Source organism: Mesoplodon bidens (genome assembly GCF_964165515.1).
Source record: "Mesoplodon bidens genome assembly, chromosome: 2".
Taxonomy (NCBI): domain Eukaryota; kingdom Metazoa; phylum Chordata; class Mammalia; order Artiodactyla; family Ziphiidae; genus Mesoplodon; species Mesoplodon bidens.
This window is the reverse complement of record NC_138177.1, coordinates 172,578,527-172,592,154: the sequence shown is the minus strand read 5'-3', so window position 1 is coordinate 172,592,154 and position 13,628 is coordinate 172,578,527. Positions and strand designations below refer to the sequence as shown.

The window sequence follows — 13,628 nt, the reverse complement described above, 5'->3', positions numbered from 1 at the left end:
GAAAACGGGGTTTGGGTGGCCAGGCAGGGGCGGAGGGCGGTGGGCGGCTGGGAGTGGCAGCTGGTGAGCAGGGCAGCCCTAGTCACCTGGAAGATCTTGGACACGTCTTCCGAGTTCCGCTGCTGTGCGACATCGCACAGCTTGGCCGTGATATCGATTCGGCGGCAGATGTCCATGTCCACCTTCATGGCCTTTTCTTGGATCTTTGTGTCCAGGTCTGTCATGGGCTGCAGGGAGGACAGCAGGGGGTTACGTGAGCGAGGGATGGAGCAAGCATGGGGGTGGGGAGGCGCTCCCAGGCTCCGACTGGACAGAGGGGTGGGGAGACCCCCAGGTGTCGGGTGGGAGGCCCCGCAGTCCAAGGGGGTCCTTGAGCCTTTTCTGGACTTGAAGGGTCGGTCCAGCTGCTCGGGTTCAGGGCAGGGGGCGGAGGGACTGTGGGAGCCTAGGGCTTCAGCGCTGAGTGGACAGTGTGTTTGCTGGTCACCCTAAGGGCTGGAAGGCATCCTCTCAGCAGATACAGCGTCAGTGTTTACTTTGTCAGAGCAGAGAAAAAAGAAAGACAAGTCCCACTGCTGAAAGACCCCCCTGCTTTCCCACCGGGCCTGTTCCACCTGTCCCCCACACAGAGATTCCTCCCACGGCTGATGGTTAGGGCTGCCTAGGATGGGGGGTCCACTGGACCCCGGTGAGGGGAAGCCACATGGCCTCTTCCAGCCACCCCAGCTCCACGCCTCTCGGGACCAGAACTGCTCCAGGCTGAGTCACCTGTACTGGGCTCCTTCTCCTTTGTGGAGACTCTACATACTACCTGCTGCTTGAAGGTGGCAGGAAACCAGGTCCCAGTAGGAAGAAGGCCCTTGCTGCCATCAGCTGCCCCTGCCCACGGTTACTCAGAGGGGCTCCGATTGTCCCAAGGATGCGCACACTGGCCTGTCCCGACTTTACAAAGCAAACCCTGCTGAAGGCCGCTGGCCCGGGGAGCCTCTCAGACCGGCGCAAATCAGACCCGGGGTCTCCTTCAACCTGCCATTGGCCGCCACTGCGCCCAGACACAGAGGCCCATGGCCACCACCCGCCCTCACCGTGGTGAGCTGGCAGGAGATGAAGCAAACACACGCAGACCATCAGAAGAGCCCCAGGGAGGGCGGGATGGGTTAAAGCAGCGGATTAATGCATCTCTACTCAGACCAAGGGAAGCAGAAGTGGGGAGGGGGGCAGGGAGGGGGGCCTGGTCTCCGATGCATCCGTCATCCTCACGGGTCAAACGCAGCCAGCCAGGATTCTAACTAGAAGCCGAGCTCTGGAGCCTCGGAGTGAATGAAGCGTTTTGCATGATGGCTGTGAGGAGAAGTCATGATGCCTGGGGGTGGCGGTCGGTGGCACTTACGTCACTCATGAGCCCCTTAAACACCACCAGCTCGGCCTTGAGACGCTCAATCTTCTCATTCATCTCCTCCTGGATGGCTTCTGCCTCCTGTGCTGCCTACGGGGGATGGAAATGGGGGAGGTTTTAGGGGGGCTGGTCTCCCTGTTGGAGGGGAGGGGATGGACACCTGGGTCCAGAGCCCCGGACACCTGACATCCAACCAAGCCGGGTGTCTTTGTACCAGGGAAGGAAGGGGTGCCAAGGACCTCGTCCCAGCCTGGGTCCCCACTCAGCCCTTGCTCAGCACAGGGCATCGCTCAGCCTAAAACACTTCTCCAAGGATCATTTATTGTATGGAAAAATCCATGGCAGACATTAAGAGAAAAAGTGGATGTAAAAGGGATCCCAGTGGTAGGTCGATTCACGTGAAACTGCCAAAATATCTGACTATCTCCGATCTCCAGAATGGCAGTGTCACACGTGCCTACCTAACCGAGCATGTACACCTCGGGCTTGTGTGTGTCTGCACAGAAAAGACCAGAAGGTCACATACCAATTTATCAACAGTGGAGGGGGGAGAACTGGAGGTGAGTTTTATTTTCTTCTCTGTGTTTTTCTGAATTTTCCAGGTATTTGACCATGAGCATGTTATGTGTGTAAAGCAAAAAGTACTTTTCTTATAAAAGAAAGTGGGGTGGGGGGACGTTCATCGTCTTCCTTCTGCACATTGACATTATTTTAATCTGTCTCTAACTTCCTTAGAAGATCAGTGTTTATTTTCTTTCTTTCTTTTTTTTTTTGGTTATTATTTATTTATTTAGAAGATCAATACTTTAAATACCAGAAGGCAATTAAAGAGCTTTCCATGCCTTCTCATGGGGTTGCCATTCTTGCCCCCATTTGGATGGGGTTGCCATTCTTGCGCCCATTTGGCTGAGAGGAAAACAGAGGCCGAGAAGGTAAAGTTTGTTCCCCAGCGTACAGAGCAGGCGAGTGAGAAGCAGGGCCCAGAACACAGAGCCACAGAGCCAGAAGAGCAAAAGAACATCCTCATGCCCGCTGCTGAGCACCTGCCAGGGCTGGGAGCCCACCTGATGATATGGCCACCCGCCCTCTGCAGGGCACTCAGCCCCGAGTCTGTTCCTGCACGCCAGGGGCAGCACCAGGATTCCTGTGCCCAAGCTTTTCTGCAACTCTTGTGCTGGTGCCTTCCCAGCCCCAAGGAGGGGAGGCGGGAGAGGCCTCCGGCTCCATCGAGGAGAGACGGAGGTAGCAGAGCACAGAGGCTGTGCTGGGAACTGCCCCCGGCTTTGCCCCTTGGCCACGTGGTTCTCCCGCGAGCCTCTCCTGGTCGGGACCTCTCACCTCCTGCAGCGTGTCCACCATCGTCTGTAGGTTCATGCGCTTGGCGAGCTCCTCCTCCCATCTGCAAGAGCCAAGAGAGACAGGTGGTCAGAGGGTGGCCTCCCCAGGCCAGTCCAGCCTCAGACACAATGCCAGCACCCACCCCGGGCCCGTCCCCGGACTGGGCAAGGAAGGTGCAGCAGCGACTCTATCCTTGCCTGCCCCTTGGGAACTCCCAGTCTAGGGAGCTAGATGTGTGGGACAGCCAGGTGACCCATGATACCAGGTGCTGGTGACGGGCGCCAGGCTCCAGACATGAGCACAGCACCACTGGGAGATGACGGCAGGAGGGACCGCCAGCCCCCCACACAAACTGTAAAGCACTGTACACATGCTACTGCTCCTTCCGTTCCTGTAAGACATGGTACTGAAGCTGCTCTCAGGGGCAAGGCTGCAGCCAGCACCACTTCCAGGCTCTCCTCTGCAACCACAAGAAACAAATCTGATTGTGCCAACCATCGCAATCTCGGAGTCAATTTGTCCTACAACCTACCCTAACCAACAGACATCTCCTACCTAGCTGTTACCATCCCTATCTTACAGATGAGGAAACTGAAGCTCAGAGAGGTTAAATACCTTGCCCAAAGACACACAGCTAGTTAGGGGGTGGGGCTGGACTTCACACCCTGGTCTGTTTCATTACATTAAAACAAAAAATAAATATAACTCTCCCTTATTTAATGCTTATTAAGTGCCAGGCTCTATTCCAGGGGCGTTACATATGTCATCTCGTTTGTGTATACGTGGGCTGAAGTTGAACAGGAAAGGACAAAGGGGAGAAGGCACATGGGGGCTCTGAGTGTACCCCCAGCATTAACCGGAGGCAGGACGGGATGATAATAATTAGAGTCACCACAACAATACCAGCCCACCTTAACTGAGTACTCACTTTGTACCAGGCACCATTCTACGTGATGTAATTCAATCCTCAAAACAACCCTCTAGCCGAGGTGCCACCATGATCCCCACATTACAGGTGAAGCAAGCAAGGAAGAGTCAGGTACCCAAGGTCAGGGTGAGGACAGGTGGGGCCAGGACTCAAACCCAGGCTGGAGACTCCAGACTGAGTGCTTGTAACCCTGCCAGGCTTCCTGTAGACCCAGGACTCATCAGAGCCCTAACCCACCCCCCACCCAGACACCCCTCCTTCCCCAGAGGGACAGGTCCTTCTCCCCCCGCCCCCATCCTGGGACAGACCGACCAGGAGTTTCTCTCTTTCTTCCCCCTACGGCTGCCTCCCTACATGGCCTCAGAGCAGGCAGGTCTGGAAGCCTTTTAGGATGCTGTCGGGGCCAGCTAAAAATAGGCCAGAGGGGAGGGATGGCTGAAGAGTGGGTTACGTCACCAGCTTTTGGAAACAAGAGAAAACGGATACTGTTTGCACACACAGAGGAAAATTCCTCCTCTTTCCCACATGAGACACGACGGCCCTGGCCAGGGCTCCCAGAGGACACACTCGCCACTCACCCCCCATCCCCCGTTCCCTTCGGTCTTTACCAGCCCCCAGTGGTGGCGGCCAGGCCTAGATCTCCTGTGGGCTGCAGAGTTCAGAACCCAGTGGGCAGTGGGGCTGGGACAGGGGTCCTGGCAGGGATGAGGAACACAGAGGAGGCTAAGGAGGGGCAGCAAGAGAATCTAAGGGTCTAACCCAGGTGGGATCATCTCACTGAACACCCTCGTTGTGCAAATAGGAAAACTGAGTCCAGCCCCAGGCCCAGTGTGGGGAACAGGAATCCCAGGTGGGGAGAAGTTCAAGGCTGCCCTCACCTCGCCCAGCAGCATGGGGCATCTGGGGCTCCCCTCAAGGGAGGCCAAGGCCCAGAACACAGGCCCCGAGCTGAATCATCTCTACTGGCCACGCTGCCCTGAGGGGGGCAGGGGGCTCAATTCCAAAGCCGCTGAGCAGAGCAGGGACAAGGGAGAGCCCAGTGTGGCGCTGGCTGCAGCCTGGCTCCTGAGGCCAGCCTCACTACTGCATCCTGCAGCAACACCAGGGGCAGCAGAGGAGGGGGCAGTGAGGGTGGAAGATGTGGGCACCCAGGGACATCTCTCCTCCACACACACACCCATTTCCAAGACGGGCTTTTGGGGATAAGTCCCAGCCCCTCCTCACTTTTCCTTTAAGCAAACTTCTTGTGAGGAAGGTGGGGCAGGGGGCAACAGACCCATTGAACAGACGGGAAAAATGAGGCCCAGCAAAGGAAAGCAACTTGTCTCAAGTCAACTCAGAGCGAGAACTTAAGCCACGTCTTTGGATCTCCAGACACATTAGCTGTAGTAGCAGCAGCCACTGATTGGCGAGCACAGTCTGAGTCCCACGCACTGGGCTCAGTGCCTCGTACACATCTCATCGGCTTTCATGTGAATTATTAACACTCTCGGGTAAAGAAATTTTCCCCACACCGCTTTTGTAGATGAGAGAGCTGAGGTTCAGAGAGGTGAGGTAACTTGTCCAGGGTCACACGGCTAGTAAGCAAGGATGGGACTCAAGCCAAGCTCATGCTCTAAAGCATCCAGTTTCCAACTGTGATATGCATGGGAATCACCCGGGGAGCTTGTTCACGTGCAGACCCGGGTTCAGCAGGTCTAGGGTGGGGCTCATGTCTAATGAGCTCCCCTGCAGAAGGCACTTCGGTGGCCCCCTCGCCTCTCTAAGCTGCACCCCAGATGAGCTTGCACAAATGACTTCATGGGCCTTTTATTACCAGAGCTGGATAGGTGGGCAGCTGGTGCACCTGCCCCCAGGAGACCCAAGAAGGACCCCTGTGTGTTGACAGCAGCTGGCTTGACAGACCAAACCTGCTGCCTACGCTGACCTCCCCTCCCAGCTGCAGCGGGAAAGCTTGGCTTTGCTGGCTTCAATGTTGACAGTGCAGAAAAGCTTTGCCCTTCAGCTGCCCTGGCTGACCGGGGTGAAAGGATGGATGAGTGATGTTTCTTAAGGCACCCCAGATGCCCTGCATTTACTGCAACTCAGCCCACAGAGAGGGAGCATGCAGCTTAACCAAAAACTGGTCGACCGAGTTGTGGGCTCTGACATTCCAAAACCTGCTTCCCAGGCACAGCCCCCTCTCCTGACCTGGATCTGCCCACAGGAGTAAGGTTTCAGCAGGATGGAAGTTTCAGGCAGCAGGACCAACATAAGCAAAGATGGGCCAGCAGGAAGGCCAGGGAGTAGCCAGCTGCCACCAAGAGGGGACACGCCTACTATGGGTCAGGGGCTGGCGGATGTCATGTCATTTAAGCCTCTGCCCTCCTGACTTTCATGTGTGGCCCACTGCTGAGCACAGGAGCTCACACAGTGGGCTGTGAAGCTGCAGAGAAACCTCCTCCCCATTTTACAGGTGGGAAAATGAAGGCCCAGTGCACACAGAAAACTCTAGCCAAGGCCAAGACAGTGTGAATCACTTAGGTCCACCCCTGCCTGCCCTGACCCACCAGTTCATAAAACTTCCAAATTCTTCTCTCTTTTTTTAAAATTTATTTTTATTATTTTTTAATTTTTGGCTGCATTAGGTCTTTGCTGCTGCGCGTGGGCTTTCTCTAGTTGTGGCGACTGGGGGCTACTCCTCATCGTGGTGTGCAGGCTTCCCTGGTGGTGGGCGCCACCAGGGAAGACCGCAGATTCTTTTCTCTCGAAGAGAGTAGAGAGAGGGACATTTATTGGTCACCTTCTGGGTGGTGTACACCATGTTGGGCCTTCATATACATATAAAAGATAAGGGACTTCCCTGGTGGTGCAGTGGTTAAGAATCTGCCTGCCAATGCAGGGGACATGGGTTCGTTCCCCGGTCCAGGAAGATCCCACATGTTGTGGAGCAACTAAGCCCGTGCGCCACAACTACTGAGCCCGTGTGCCACAACTCCTGAAGCCCGCGCACCTAGAGCCGGTGCTCCGCAACAAACGGAAGCCACTGCAGTGAGAAGCCCGCGCACCGCAACGAAGAGTAGCTCCTGCTCGCCGCAACTAGAGAAAGCCCGTGCGCAGCAACGAAGACCCAACGCAGCCATAAATTCATTCATTCATTAATTAATAATAAAAAAAGATAAAATATCACTTAATCCTCCCCTAAGGATGGTCCCCATTTTGCAGATGAGAAAACAGAGAATCAGAGGTAACTCGGTTCCCCTTTCCCTCCCTCCTCTTCAGCCTCCTGAAATCTACCCATTCTCCCAGGCTTGTCTCAAATGTCATCTCTTCTCTGAGCCTCCGCAGCCACCTCCATTGTTCTCCCTCCTTGAGCTCAGGCTTAAGGCAGCAGACCTCAGGATGCCACCTTTCCCAGGCGGCTTGGCTGTGGCATCTCATCAAGCATGGCTCTCACCCAAAGAGCCGGCCCACGATGCCAGGGACAGCGATGGACCACCCTCCATCTTCTCCATCTTCTCCACCTCCAAAGAGTGCTCAGGCCCCAGATCTAGCTTGTGCCCCAGCCGCATCACAGGGACCTTCTCTCGCCCCCAGCATCTCCCCCCAGCATCCTCTCACTCTCCCCTCCCCCCATCTGCAGACACCCTTCAACAACAGCCTTGTTCGCATGCCAGCTCCTCAAAACGCTCTCGGCCTATGGGTGCTCACGCCAGCCTCTGAAGCAGGTGGGATGGATGATGGTCATGGTGATACTGCTGCTGCTGCTGCTGCTCATACTGATGCTCATGATGATGATGATGTGATGGGGCAGCTAACACACACTGAGAGCTTACGACGTGCCAGGCACCGTCCTCAGGGGCTTCACAGGCAGAGCCTCAGTTTAGTTTCACAGTCACCTCTAAGTCGGGTGATTATCATCTCCATGTCGTTGATGAAGAAGCTAAAGTCCAAAAGCATGAAGCACCTGCTCCAAAATCACACAGCCAGCAAGGGGGGGCGGGGGTGTTTCTATTTTACAGAAACAAGATACTCAGAGAAGCTCCAGAAGCGAAGGCTGAAAAGGGGACCAGAGTTCCCCTAGACCACGCCTCTGAGGGTCCAGATAAGGAAACTGAGGGGCAGGTCACCCAGGGAGTGGACAGCTGAGTGCCCTCCCCTCCCCCAGCCGCGCTCATGAGCAGCGGGGTGGAAGGATACGTGTCTGAACCCCGGCTCCGCCTCCCCCACTCAGAGCCTCCATCTCTCCATCTGTAAATGTGACACAGCGTGGGCCCAGCATACCCCCAGGCTCGCTCCAGAAAAGCCATTCTGTTCCCACACTCTCTGACGGTCATGGGACTGGTCCCCAGTCACGGGCTGGTTCTGGCTGGACTGGACCCCAGGGCCCATCTCCCGGCCCCAGCCCAGCCTCCTGCCCCTGGACTCAGTCACTCCAATCCCCCTGCTTACCAGTGTCCAAACCCACTGGGTGTGACCCACAACACGGCAGGGCTAGACAAGGGTTAGTCCTGGGGGGCCTCTGGGCCAGTGCAAAGGACAAGCAGGGGCTCAGACTGGGGAGCCCACAAATCGGGAATGTGAATGTGGGTACAGGTAGCACCCTGGTGCCCAGGCCAGGTGCCCTGGCCTGTTGGAGCACAGAGGAGACATGGGGGAGATACCTGTTCTAGGTGGGAAAAGGGGCACGGGAGGGCTGCTGCTACCATACAAGTCATCGGAGGAGTCGGGCCTCAAGCTGGGGGTCTGCCCGCTCCCCCAGCCGGAGAACTGGTTACAATGACCATTTCTGTGCTCACGGCTGTTCTCCCTGCACCTAAACCCACCCACGCTTGGAAAGGAGTCAAACGGTTACTGAACGGATTTGTTGAATGAAGAGAATGATCCCAGCAGCAATCACTCCTCAGCCCCACTGCTTGCCCCTCCCCAGCCAGGGCCCCTTGGACATCCTGAATCTGCACAGCCCCAGCTTGGGGACTCGGCTGCTCCGTCCACTGGCTCCTGAGCCTCCCCTGGGAGAGGCCAGGCCAGCGGGAGGGCGGGCCAGGGCAGGAAGCGGGCAGGGAGAAGGAGAAAGCTTCCCTCTCCCACTTCCCACAGCTCGAGGCCCGGGATGGGAAAGCAGGGATGTCAGGGCAATGAGCGGGGAGAGGAAAGGACTCCCCAGCCCTACACCGCGGCGGAGATCTCGGCGGGGCTCAGCCACCATCTTAGCAGAAGGAGCACATGTATGAGAGGTGGCCAGGAGGGGGAGGTAGCTGCCCCGCCTCAGCCAGATGTGGTCTCCCCGCATTCCTGAGGAGCCACCACTGGACCACGTGATGGACGAGAAGTCTCAGCAAGCCACTGGGGGGAGGGGATTGGCAGCTTCAATGCCAGTCCCCACCCCCAGCTAACACTCAGGGCCAGTGTCGCCCCTCCCCCATCAGCTCAGGATGACACACAGACCCACCGGAAAGGGGCCACAAAGCCTGGCCTACTGAGGGGCGGAAAGCCAAGCTGAAGTCACTGGCAGCGGGACTGACTCACAGATTTTTCACTTCCTGTGCACTCACAGAAAGAGGCTCCGGGGCTCTAGCTCCAGAGGAAAGTGGGTGCAGCTCCAGGAAAACAACTTAGGGTCCTGGGATAGCCCTGGGGCTGCTGAAGAGAAAGTCCTAGAGACTCCTGGGCAGCAAGAGACTGGGTTCGAATACTGCCCCTGCCGCTTCCCAGCTGTGTGACTTTGAGAAAGTCAGTTATCCTCTCTGGGCCTCAGTTGCCTCATCTGTGAGATGGGAAGCACACCACCCCTTTCGAGGGTGGGTTGTGAGAACTACATGAAGTGGGGTGGTGTGGGTGAAAACACCCAGTCCCACCTCTGGCACATAGCAGACAACTGATGCTCCGAGGCTTAATTCAAACTGCAGAATCCCACAGCTGGCTCCAGTGGCCAGACCACAGAGAGCTGGGGGGGCCTCACAGGAATGGTCCGCACCTTTCCAGGGAAGGTCAGTCGCCGGCACGCCCAGGCTGACCCACCCAGGTGATGGAAAGCAAACTCAGGTGAGGCCAGGCCAGAGCTGTCAGCGGAAAACTTCATTCTGGGCCAAGCATGGGCCTTGCCTCTGGTGGAGGGCAATTTTCACCCGGGCACGGGAAGCTCACCCCACAGCAGCACAGCGGGCTGCAGGCTGCCAGGGGGTGTGCTGGAGCCACTCCACCCACCTGTCCCCGGGGCTCTGCGCTGCCCCTGGCTTCTGTGCAAGCCCACCCACAGATGCAGAGGTGCCTTTCTCCTTCCCCCGTGGACGTGCCTTGCCCCACCCTTGCTGCAGAGCTGGGGCTGAGCTGGGGCCCTGACTGGCAGGTCCTTCTCTAGACTTACATCCGAGCTGGAGGATGAGGCAGACCAGGGGGACCCTTCTTCAAATGCAGTTTTGCAGAAGCCGATGGGGAACAGATCAGAGTGGGCACTCGGCGGGCCCCCGCCCCTCAGCTTCTGCTGAGCCCCCCTAGAGAGCTTAAAAATCACAACTGGGTCAACTTCCTCATTCCACGCCACCACCCTTGTTGAAAATCACAAACAATTCATGTTTGTGGCAGAAAAAAAAAAAATACAGATGAGCAAAAGGGCAGTGGGAGCGGGGTGGAGCCAGGGATACACGGTGAGAACCCACTTTTCTCTGAGGGAGATCCTCCTTCCGGGCGGCCCAATGCTGAAACACGTGGGGCCTCATCTCCTGACTGCCTCCCCTCATCTGCTTTGCTGTATCTTCTCTCTCCAGTAAAAGGAGGGCCGGGCTGCCCGGCCTGTGAGCGGAGAGGCCCTCCAACCCCCCGAGCCCTGCTCTCACGGGTACCTCCCGGCCCCCTCCCTGTGGACTCTGCTGCTCCCATTGGCACCCCGCCCCTCATCCAGGGAAGGGACCCGTCCCAGACGTGCTGATCAGAGGCCCAGCTGCCCAGCTGTACTTTGCTGCTCGGAAGGAAACACAAATTAAATGCCAGCTGATTGTCTCTGCAGAGGAGGTATTAATTTAATGTGAACACTTAACCAGGGCAGCTGATTCCATTACAGGCGGGCAGTAATAGCCCGGGCAGGCCAGAGCACAGGCTGGGAGCTGGTGATGGGCCGGGCTGAGCAGCCACCATATCAGGTGTGCACCTCTCCCAGCATGCTGCCACCGCACACACACACACACACACACACACACACACACACGCACACACAAACGCACGCACACATGCACACGGACTTGCTCTCAACCTGAAACACCAGGCGCCTCCAGGGATCCCAGCGGAGAGGTCTGTGCAAGGATACTCGGGGTGGGTGGGGGTCTAGGGTCCATGGGGAAGTACCCAGTGGAGGAGAGGGTTCTGGGCGAGGGGGCAGGAGATCCTGGTTCAAGTCCTGGCTCTGTTGCTAATTCACTGCACGACCCCAGCAAGGGGTCCACCTGGGCCTCAGTCTCCCCATCTGTAATATAATCTCTAAGAGTCCCTCTGGATATGATGTGCAGACCCTGGATGTGGCCCTTCCTTGGAGCCCGAAAGAGGAGACAGCCTCAGGGACATCACCGCCATCCAGAGATACCCTGGGTAACAGCATCAGGCCGCTGGCCCCTGCCCTCATCACCAGTGACCAGAAGCAGGGGGTGGGATGGCAGCATGCACTGACTCAACGTTTGTCCACTCACTCATTCCATGATTGGTTCTGCAGCACTTGCCACGAGCTGCTCGGGCCTGATAGAATCAAAGGCTACGGGAGTCCCCACCAGCCCCGCCGAGAAGGACAGCAAACTGAGAAAGCCGTCTGCCACTGTGTGGTCCCCGGAAGGCCTGCTTGCCACCAGCTAGAAACCTCAATTTCCTCCTCTGTGAAATGGGGGTAGCAATCCTACCTTGCAGGGCTCGTGGACATTAAACGAGCTCGAGCGAAGGTACACAGGCGCCCTTGCCGGACGGCCCTTCTCATCACTGGCATTGCCCTGCCTACGCCTGTCTGGGGGAGGCAGGGACAGGTGGGTGCGTAAGGCCCGGACCACCTAAGCAGGGACATTTCTCCATCCTGCCCTGACCCTCTGGGGATCTAGAAGCAACTGAGAGAGGTGGCAAATGAATTTTCCCAGCAAGCTGGTGATCGCAAGCCTGGCCAATGGACAGCGGGGCTGAGCTGCGTGGAGTCACCCTCACTCTCCCTACCTGTTTCAGTGACCACGGGTACCCTCTACAGGGCAGCTGGCTGGCCTCTGGGGCTCTCCGCGGGGAGCCTCCAGGCCTTGAGAGAGGAGGGAGGGAGAGACTGGCAAGCCTGTCCCTGGACCGCATTCCCCAGATGCCCTCAGGCAACGCGGCAGCCTAAGCTGTGCAGGCAGCCCTGTGTCTGGTCCTGTCTCTGCCCCTAACTTGCTGTGCGACCTTGGGCAAGTCCCTTCCCCTCCTCTAGCATCACTTTCCCATTCTTAATGCAATGGTGTCAAACTGGATGAATTCGAAGGGCCCACCCAGCCAGGCCAGAAAACAATTTCCACAGTGCCTGGACAAACACCCCATGCTGACGGCAAAGCTATCTGATAAACCACAGAGTGTCAAAGCCAGCTGGGACATCAGCCTTTGGGTTCAAACCAGTGTGCATAGTGGAGGGGTGGGCAGGGGCTCTGGAGCCACAAGGTCCTGGGGTCAAACCCCAGCTGTACATCTTGCAGCTCTGTGACCTGGTGCAAGCTGCCAACCCCCTCTGAGCCTCAGTAAGACCACCCATCTCACAGGGTTTTTTGCAAATAGTCAGTGGACTCGTGTGTGACAGGTGCAGTCAGTGACATCATTCTCACCCCCGTGACCTCCCAACGGCAGATGGTCAGAGACACTGGGAGAATGGTCCTGGACCACACGGCAAGCGACAGGGCCAGACCTGAACCCAGGACTGGCTGACCCCACAGCCTCTATGCTGCCATAACCATCATGTTGATGATGATGATGGGAAAGATCTAGATGCCACCGTCACCTGGCTGGGGGACCAGGGGCACAGGGGGGTGGGGGTGGCCAAGGGAGCCAGATGCTGACACCACCGATTCCACTGCCAGCAAAACCCAGCAAGTGTCCTGCTTCTGCCCGCCATGCCCCCAGACGTGCCCCAAGAATGAATGGGCACGTGCCCAGGCTTTGAAGTCTGTCCTGACAAGGGCTGCCATGACAGCAGATGAGACTGAGGCAGGAGGGGTCCCTCCAGCCAGAGCCCAGCTGTTCTCATGGGGCCACCCCAGCAGGCACAAGGCATTGAAGGCCATTCTCCCAGGCCCAGAGGTGCCCCTGGTCACCTGTCCCAATGCCAATCCGAGGTTCCAGCTGTTTACACCAGTCTTCCGTTCCAGTTACCCGGTGTCCATATCTGCCCAGGTGCCCAGCATCACTCCCACTTTGGTGTCATTTATTGAAAGCCCCTTTGGAGACCCGGCAGCTCCGTGGATGCCGGTAACCCAGAACTCTGGGTGGGGAGGGGGGAGGGTTAGGTTGCCGTCCTTCCAGTGCTTCTGTCTAGAAACCACACCCAAGTGGGCACTGTCCCCCACCAAGCAGGCCGCTCCGAGAAGGAAAGTGGCTCAATGAGCATCTCATGGTGAGGAGAAATCTGTGTCCCAAAGTGCAGGCCACCGTGAAGTTTCTGGGGCACGATTTCCAACCTCTTTTAGGCTTGTGACACCTTCATCATCTCCTCCAGGAAGCCCTTCAGGACTTCCCCAGGATGAGTCACTACACCCATCCTAGTATTTCCAGCCCCAGCACATGCCTTCCTCACGGCATCCAGGTGCCGTTAAATATTCACTTCTCTGCCTCTCTCATCAGACTCTGCTCTCCTGGAGAAAAGGAGGACTTGCTTTCACTGTAAAATGCTTATTTTGTGCTAGTCTAGTCACTTTACTCCGACCATAGCTCTGTGAACCAGGCGTTATCCTTCCCACTTTACGGGTGAGAAAACTGAGGCCCAGGTGAAATGACTTGCTCCAG

General features: G+C 57.1%; 1 protein-coding gene across 2 annotated transcripts in view; it reads right to left on the bottom strand.

Annotated features, from left to right (window-relative positions):
• IFFO2 (intermediate filament family orphan 2) overlaps positions 1-13,628 on the bottom strand; it is a 50,137-nt gene that overhangs the window by 12,872 nt on the left and 23,637 nt on the right. Inside the window, exons 2-4 of one of the 2 annotated variants that reach the window (XM_081226055.1) lie at positions 2,735-2,795; positions 1,391-1,486; positions 87-227 (exon numbers count right to left, since the gene is read on the bottom strand). In XM_081226055.1, coding sequence (XP_081082181.1) covers positions 87-227; positions 1,391-1,486; positions 2,735-2,795 — 298 coding nt within the window. The remainder of the gene's footprint in view (positions 1-86; positions 228-1,390; positions 1,487-2,734; positions 2,796-13,628) is intronic. The other variant, XM_081226056.1, reaches the window with a different exon arrangement.